General features: G+C 37.9%; 1 protein-coding gene across 2 annotated transcripts in view; it reads right to left on the reverse strand.

Moving 5' to 3' along the window:
* The window catches only part of LOC107553735 (uncharacterized), a 31,995-nt gene extending 22,997 nt beyond the window's left edge, over positions 1-8,998 (reverse strand). Inside the window, exons 1-2 of one of the 2 annotated variants that reach the window (XM_016236052.1) lie at positions 8,883-8,998; positions 8,398-8,621 (exon numbers count right to left, since the gene is read on the reverse strand). In XM_016236052.1, the coding sequence (XP_016091538.1) occupies positions 8,398-8,466 (69 nt within the window). In that variant the 5' untranslated portion in view covers positions 8,467-8,621; positions 8,883-8,998. Of the gene's footprint in view, positions 1-8,397 lie in introns of both variants that reach the window. The other variant, XM_016236053.1, reaches the window with a different exon arrangement.
* Positions 8,999-9,501: the final 503 nt, after the last annotated feature.

A 9,501-nucleotide genomic window follows, 5' to 3' on the forward strand; every position in this document is an offset into this window, starting at 1 on the left:
GCGGACTACACTGTTGAGTGGTAGTCCACCATGATGTCCGCAACTGTGCATGCATCAGAAAAGAATCCAGTGCAGCATAAAAGATGGTGCTTCTGACCACCCTTCTGAATAATCAAATGACAAACGGGACACCCTCTTGGACTTCACAAGATTTGGAACAGGGCCCAGTTCTCTCACTATGCACCAAAAATGTTAAAGGGGTCATATGATGTTGCTAAAAAGAACATTATTTTGTGTATTTGTTGTAATGAAATGTGTTTATGCGGTTTAAGGTTCAAAAAGCACATTATTTTCCACATACTGTACATTATTGATTCTCCTCTATGCCCCCGCGTCGATTTTTACAAAGCTCATCGGTCTGAAAAGCGAGGTGTGCTCTGATTGGCCAGCTATCCAGTGCGTTGTGATTGGCCGAATATAGGGGTGCTCCGAATAATCGGCTAGCGATCACTATCTGCCGATAATCACTTTGGGATGATTGATCGGCAGTCTCTAAAAAGGCCAGTCTAGCTGATGACGCGTCTGCCGTGTGAGGTTTGGCACGACATGCAGTAGCACAGTCTCAGTCTCTGTCTGGTGCAGATGAAATAATTATAATGCTGAAGGTGAGGTACAATTCATATTTCTTCATTAAATAATTTATAAAGTTTGAAAACTTTCTGTGAGATGTAATTTCACAAACAGCGCAAATAGCTTCAAATCACATCGCGTCTGCACTACAAGCGAGCTACACAGTTGACACAGGAATTATCACTTGCACAATCGAGGCAATGTTTCATCGTCACTAAAGTTTATGAATTGCATTTCTTTTTAATTCTTGTCAGTGTTTAAACCATTCAGCGCTCGCGCGCTCTCCTGGACACTGAGCGTCCATGCACACTCGAAGCGCAGACACATAACGCCAGGTTCACACATTCTCCGTTTGCAATGCGTATGTGGTGCATATTTTTTTCCCACGCTCATGTTAATGAATTTTAAAGCATTCATACTGCACACGGTTGCGGTGCGCCAGTGCGTTCCGTTCCATGAGCGGTGCGTCTGCAGCAGTGCAGAGATAGTTTCCGCTGCATGCTCTAAATTAAAATGACAGCGCATTGTTTGCTGTAAATATGAAAACGAAAATGTAGTAATTACACCATAGATGCATATAATTAAAGTTTGCTGTGTTTCACAGTCAAAACATATCGCCTTGTTGGCTAGGTTTAAAGGAAAAGAGCACTTTTAGATAAACAAGGCAATAATAGATGGCATTTGCGGAGGTAGAAAAACTAAGTTCTTTATGAACCGCAGGATTGCTTGTGATAAAGATTTAAATGCAGAAGAAAAGGCAGTAGAGCTGAGTGTTTCTGTCAGTGGTAAGTTTTAATTTAGAATGTGATAACATAAGAAAAGTAGTTTAAATATTTTGCCACTTGCTTGAGCAACTGTGTTGTGCTGTAAGCTATTGTGCAACAATTGCATGAGTGTAAAAACATCTAAAGATCTAAAAATCCTGATTGGAGTATTACTATAAATAATTCCACATGATAAAAATAAGGCTTTAAAAAGATCGGTATCGGTGATCGTATCGGCAGATACTGCTTTCTGTGATCGGCCTCAAAAATCTTGATCGGAGCACCCCTAGCCGAATACCTCAAGTGTGTGATGGAAATGTTACACCCCTTACCATACTGTGATGCCGTGTCTAGGAGCGACTAGACAAAAACATTAAAACCCATTATAAACGGGGCATTTGTTGCATCCAGTAGGGACATAATTACTGATTATAATGACTTATACTGTATTTTTACGCGTTGCGTATCGTGCCACGTAAACATAAAACCATGTCTGCATTTGTGATCGGAGAAATGACAAACCACAAGTGCTACTCTACACTGCTCAAAACTCGCGTTTGAATCATCAGTGGCAAATTATTTAAATATGAAAACGTACTTACAGTCTGTGAGTCAGAACAGCCGGCATTGTAGTCTACTCTACCAGGATCAGGAAACAGTCCTCCATAAAATGCGCTGGACACATCGGAATATTTGGGTTGAACTGTTCTGGAACATTGTTGTAAATACAACTTAACCACTGATTTCTAGTCGTGTCCTCTTTTGGAAGACCAAACAAAGTATTTTCGCTTTCGCAACGAAACACACAGCGTCTTCACAACATGCGGTGGCAGCAACAATAAAGTTACACCTTCTTTCTTTGCGTGAACATTTGGGCGGCGTTATGCAAATCTTCCCACATCGTGACGTAGACATGTGGGGGCGTGTTTAATCGAGGCATATTAGGAGGGCGTGGACCAGTCTTAACTTTTATAAAGAATATCTCTTTGGGTTTGAGACTTTAGTCTTTGCAACTTTAGGGATCTTATCTATTCACGAACAGCTTGTAACACTCCAAAGAGAAAGGAAAACTTAAAATTGCATCATATGACCCCTTTAAAACCATGAAAACCTCTTAATGCTGATAGCTAAATTATTGGTCCTGGCCCGTTTTCCTTCACAGTCCTCAAAGAGAGTCCCTCTGGGGGTTTTAATGATGTCTGTGATGTCAAAGCAGTATGCTGTGTAGTGGGCGGTAGGTGAGAGTTGCATACTGGGCGTCAACATGCGTGTCACAGCCATGAGTTCTAGCTACGCCATCTGCTAAACAGTTTAGAATGGTGATTGGTCCTGTGTGTTTGTGTGCACATCTATTGTGCGCGTGTAGATCATGCGTGTTACACAGACAGCAAATGACTAAATGTAACCACTGTAACACACCACCCCGCTCCTTCCGTACTGTTTAAAAGTTAACATTCATATGCATGCAGACATACCAGTCTCATAAAGCAACACAAAATCAGATACATTCCATTTCAGTACATTAACATAACTTTATGACCATTTCTCTAAACAAGTTAAAGGGGACCATCAAAAACCTCTTTTTAATTGTGCAAGAGGTTGTGGGGAATATACGATATATGCATGCACCTTTAACATATTTTCAATGTATTATTCTAATGTCTATTTTGAAAATGCCTCTTGAGCTCAATGCAGGCATTAGATTTCACATGAAACATGTCTGCTTGCCCTCAGTTGATTGACATTTGCATTACATCAGCCAAACTTAAAGGGATAGCTGAAAAAATTGCATTTACCTACCTTCATGTCAATCCAAAGCTGCAGAACGTTCCTTCTTATGCAGAAATATTTTTAAGAAGGCTGAGAACCAAACGATATTGGAGCTCACTGATTTTCAATGTACGGACAAAAAATAAATTTCTCAATATATCTTAAATGTTTCACAGGAGAAGGAAAGCCATAAACTTTCATTTGAATGACATGAGGGTGAGTATATGATGACAGAATTTTCATTTTTGGGTGACCACTTTAACGCATCTTTTCACAATGTTTTTATTTTCAACCACAACTATAAAAACTACTGTAACAAACAGCTTTTTTTATGTATGTTTCATGTGTTTTCCGCTATAACACTGAGGGTTTCACAAGTCTCAGCATTCCCTGATAATATTTATGACCAACCACAGCTGAATTCCGACCAACTTGCTAACAATGTCCAGCAGAAAGTGCCTAATCACTACCAGCCACTACCGTGCATGTTTCACATTTTCACCCAGTGCAATAGCAGAACTATCAATGTTGAAATAAGTTTTACTGCAATTACAAAAAACTAACAGCAGGAATCAATGAGGCAACAATACAACTGCTTGATGAAAATATCTGATAAAGTTTTTTTTTTAATTACAATGCATGCATGCTTATAGCAGACATAAGCTGCCAATTATGTCCTATTATTTAAGGCCTATAAAATTTACTGCAGCCCAAGAAGCCAAAGTACATTTGCATTTCTTCCTTTGGCTAAACATACTACATACTGAGTAAGTGGAAATTACTCGAGCAGTAAGCTAAAAATGCTATTACAGCATAAATGTGGTATGAATCCACAACGTCACATTTACTTAGTATTGCAAAATAATTTTTTTTCTCTAAAACCATTACAAGTATCCAACTTTCTTTAGCCTGGCTGCTAGAATAAGTGCTTGGAAAACATGTAAATGACATTGGGCTAGAATTTCCAGTCTTTCCCCTTCTGGCTTATAGAAACGCAAACATTTGACAAACTGTTCAAGGTTTGACAGTAGGATTTAGGTGAGCGTGTGAATCCAGTCAATTGTCCTTTTTTTACATTAAGCCCGCACAACTGACATAAAGTCAATGACCTTTTTGGCTTGTATGTAAACATAACAAATTTATGTAGGTTGGCAATCTAATGTTTTTTAGATTGCAAATGAATGACTAAATTAATCTTATCAAGTGATGTACTTTCCAACAGTCTTGCAAGACTTGCAAAGGCACTTTTGTAACATGAAGCAGTCTGCTAACCATGTGATTGTTTAGGCCAAGTCCTCTGTGGTCAATTTAAAATCACACGAGGAAAAAAAAATAATAAAAATAGCCACACTCACAGCTGCGTTTTTTCATTTTTGCACAAGTGGACAAGAACAAACCGATCAAAAGGGGATCAAGTGAAAGGCTATGACACAGGACACACTCAAACACAGGAAGACACACAATAAACAGTGTTTCAAGACTCAAACAATCACACCAGCCCTCGGGTGCCATGACTGCAGCTCTGTCTGTTCATGCATGAAGGAGACTTCTGGGCAACTCTAGCTTCTGGGTTAGTATAGATCTGTTTATGTCCTCCTTATACAGTGTTGGTTCATTTGTAATGTGCTCTAACTTGAGTTTGAATTCTACTTCTGTATTTTTTTATTTAATAAGGCCTCTCCATATGACTCTCCATTTGACAACATTCCCCAATGTGTTAAACTCTATGGATCAGAGAATCATGCTAAAGCGTTACAGTGGACAGCGAGTTGTCAAAAGTTGACACAATAGTCAAATTTTAAATACTGAAATCATAACGTTCATTCCTGTAAAAAGGCCTTTGATTATTATTTTTCTTCTGGTGTGTATCCGGGGAACACTGCCATGAAGATCCTCAAATTCCCCCCAAAGCTTCTCAGTGAACTACTAGATCTACTCAAACATGACAGATACACACATATATACACACGCAGGTTCCGTCAGCAACCCGGCAGTGCTAAAGACGTTTCTGGCAGAAAGCCACACTCCAACCACTGTAATTGTATTTATTAGTGTAAGCAACAGGGTCAAGCTGAGATCATGACATGTGTCCATTGGTACAGGAATAACAGTCTTTGGCATGGAGTAGTCAAAACGTCTTCCCATCTTCCTTTAACATGTTGAGATCTTGTAAAAAAAAAAGTTTTTGTTTTATCTCAACTGAAGCTAGCTTGAAAATCAACCAGGTATTTCAACTCTTGGTCTCGGCACTGGTCATAGACAAGCTTTGCAATTCATATTGTCTTTCAGCTATGAATCCCAGTCTAGTACAAACAATAGAGGTCGACCGATATGGGTTTTTCACTAGCCGATGCCGATATTTAGAAATCAGGGCAGCCGATGGCCGATATATGATGCCGCTTTTTTGGCCGATATTTGGGCCGATTTTCTTTTCTTTTTTTCCCCTTCATCTCTTAAAAGTGAGTTTGAGTAAATGATTATTGCAGGGCACAAGATAGTAATAGTAGTAGTAATAGTCTAATAAGTACTGCGCTCACAGTCACAAATGCTACTTTATCAGGCATTGCAGGAAAGACAAAATGAAAATGACATCGAAGCTTTTCTGAAGACAGTCAGTTCTTTTCACAGATACATTCATATAAAAAAACCCGTGCTGCATTTTAATTTTGAAACGTGCAGTGCTCAGTTTATTCAACTAAGTATAAGCCTTTTGGGAAATCTATTTATGGCCGTGACGAGCCGCCACAAATAACTCCATGTATGGGAAACACTGGACACTGCCATAAGTCAAATGGCCAAGTCATAACAAAAATAAAAGAGTTCACACATATTACAAAGCCCACTGCTCATAACTGCTCAAGAGTGCACTAGTCACGAGCGATGACATCGTGGATGCTATTGTCGGACCTACACACACATTTCATGAGGAAAGTTAACGTGCACGTTATAATCAGCCCAGAGGTTTCGTCTGAATTGCATGCGTTTCTACTTTCACATGCAAATGACTTGTTGCACTTATGAATATGATAACTTTCCGGCATCAATTATAGTATGGTAAAGCGTAATTACGCTTTCGAATCGGTCTGTTTTGCCCTGCCATCATTAGCTGAAATTGTTTGTGAACAAGAAGCGGCTGCAGATTGTGAGTTGCTCCATCTCTCACGCAACCAGAGAGAGATTCTCTGGCGTTCCGCAACAATGCTTAGCTGCCCGCAGATGCGCCTGCCTATAAATCCGCCTAATTTGCAGCACAATCGGCTGATGCCGATTAATTTAAAAATGCCAAAAATCGGCCGATTAATCGGCCGGCCGATGGTCGACCTCTAACAAACAAACTTAAAATCAACATGAAATGGAATTCACAATTAGTTTTACTTCCATAATATACCATGTCCAAGTGAAACAAGATCTATTAGAAACCATTTAGATCATGAAAGAAGCGAATTAGAATGCAGTCAATTAAGGATACATCTACACTTATCGTTTTCTTTCATATTTTTCTTTAGCTACTTTTTGGCCTTCCGTCCACACTGAGATTACATTTTTGTCCTATTTGAAAAAGATGTTGCATATTTAGTCATGTGATTCATATTTTACTAACAGATATCTATGGCTGTACCGATATTGTTGTGCATGCGATTTGCATTTTTACAAGCACTTTATACAATCTTCATATTACATTCATAAAAATATGACAGAAAATCATGCTTTCGAACTTGCTTTCTTGTATAAAAACTGCGTACATGGAACGGTGATTTTGTGTGTGACCTGAACGCACCAGTGAGTGGTGGAATATTTTGCTAACAAAAATGATGTGAGAATTTTATGTCTAGTCTCTACTACTAATATTTTTAGTAGACTAAAACTACACCTAAACAGCTATTTCTCAATACCAAGCCCATGTGGCCTATTTGACATCAGCCGAAAGGAAAGTCATCTCAAAGGCAGAACTAGTTATTGTTCTTTATCGCACAAAATATCATAATATTAATAAAGTTTTATCATCGCACAAAAATGAAAACTCTGGGAAAACGTTCAAAACTTAAATCATACAGATTTGTAACAACATGTCTGTAACATTAAATATATATTCCCACTTTTTCAATTGTTCTAAATGGTCACACCTTTATAGCGGCCTCTCCGATTTCATTCATCATCAGTTTTAAAGTAGATTTCCATCCTGCTGCTGCCACATTACCCCCCTCATCTACCAGGAAAGAGCTCAAACATGTCTGCAGGGTACACCTCTCATGACAAATAATGAAACTGGAACAAGCAGTTGTACCGATCAATCAACTAAAAGTGTAATGGGGAAAATGTGAAAACTACCATGCGGGGATCCATGGAATGGACCAAGAAGTGGACTCTTCCTTGATCAAATAAGCTTAAGTTCATACAAGCTTTAGGCTACATCTTTGAGGAACATCACACCATGTGCTCAAACAAGACGCATACTGACAAATGCCTCAACCAAAGGTTTACATGACTCATTTATGAGCAATTTATGACTTTATAAGACTGTGGCATTAACAGAGAACCAGCATTTATGTCCAGTATGTGAAGTATTTATGGATTCCATAAAGGTATTACTTTAAAACGGTTCTTCAAGATGGCATGAGCCAGATGCCATCATGCTTTCTCCTGCTAAAACTTTTAACTCACAGGGTCATCTGGTTCTTTCATTTATTCCTTCAAATAAAGGTTTTTCATTCACGTACAGTTTTTGGATAGTCTCTGAGGACATCTTTTCATGGTGTTTGTGCACTTCCAGTTTTAAGTGTCTGTGTGTGTGATCACTTGAATAAATATGCACAGGAGTCTGAATGAGTAGGTAGGTTTTAAAACTATTCCATGTAACAAATCCACCTTGAGCTTAAACAAACATATTGTAGTAAACTGAGACATGGTAAATAAAAAACTTCTGCAATCCAATGTAGGACAATACGGCAGTCATAAGATAAAGTGCTGTATGGTAACACTTTCACCTTACAATAAAGCTATTGTTACATACTGTAAGTTACTATAAATTATGACAAACCTAGGAATAACGTGTGATTACAATCAGTTCATTATTTCACTTCATTCAGTACTTCTTTATGTGACATTAAAACAGTATCAAAGTATGACCCCCCTTTTTTTAATCTACTTTTATTTGAATGTGATATAGATCTGCATATTTAATGCATCTTGGCCTACAACTATTTAGTATTATTGATAGCACAGTCAAGTTACATAGATTTCCTTTTTTTTAATACATGCATGTTTTATGTAATATAGTTATATACAGACTTACCTTTAGTTGAAAAGGATGGATCTCATTTAGAGAGTGTCTTCTGAGCTTTTTAGTAAGGGTCTTCAGCATTCTGTCTTTCCTTGATTGTTCTCAGCTTTCCTAGAGATCACTTCTTCAAATTACAGATTCATATCTGATACATAAACTCTGGATTGATCAGCTCTTTCTAAGAACAGTCAGTGAGTCTATTCAGAAATGTTCAGCTCCATGCAAACAAACTCATGCTGAAACACAAATAAACAACGATCATGAGTTCCCAGTGCCAAAACAACAACAGATCTCCGTGCACAAGGTAACAGATCTGTTTAAAGTTAAAATGAGAAAAGTATCATAACTTGGTCTAGACATCCATTACTCTGATGAAGGTAATTTAATTAAATCGAACTATTTAATTCCTGTATTGTGTTGAATTGATCAGCGACAGTGACATTCTTCCTCAAAAACGTTTTTAAAATCCAGATGGGTAAAATCAATGTTAATCTTACTCCAAACGACAGATGGACGATGAAGCTGAAGTGTGTATAATTAAAAAAAAATCCTCCATAGAATCTCAATCGCACTCATACACGCACACACTCACGCACTCACACATACGTATGCGCACTACACACACTACTCTCTCTAGCGCATGCTCGTCGTGGTCTCCCATTGGTTGCTTAAACCGATGATGTCATTGCGTTCTAAAAGGAGGCGGGGCAGTAACATCTTAAAGGGCTATGAAGAGTTTGAAGGGATTGGGGTCAAGTGTGACTGACTACAACGTTGTATATTTTATGAATCTTTTATTTTAAGTGATATTTTAAATTCTTTTTTTATTCATATTCTTTTTTTATTTTAATAATTGTGCATCGTACTGTGCAAATACAAATAATTTTCTTGATGTGAAAGAGTTCTATTGTGTTGTTAGAAGCCAAAATATCAGACAAAACAGAAGTTTTGATAAAGCTACATACAGATTTTATATCATAGCTGTTAGGGCCTACTATTTTAGCCTATTATATATATATATATATATATATATATATACAGTGGGGCAAATAAGTATTTGATACACTGACAATTTTTCAAGTTTTCCCACTTACAAAGAATGGAGAGATGGAGAGA

This window comes from Sinocyclocheilus grahami, unplaced genomic scaffold (assembly GCF_001515645.1).
Source record: "Sinocyclocheilus grahami isolate Dianchi unplaced genomic scaffold, SAMN03320097.WGS_v1.1 scaffold479.1, whole genome shotgun sequence".
Lineage (NCBI taxonomy): Eukaryota > Metazoa > Chordata > Actinopteri > Cypriniformes > Cyprinidae > Sinocyclocheilus > Sinocyclocheilus grahami.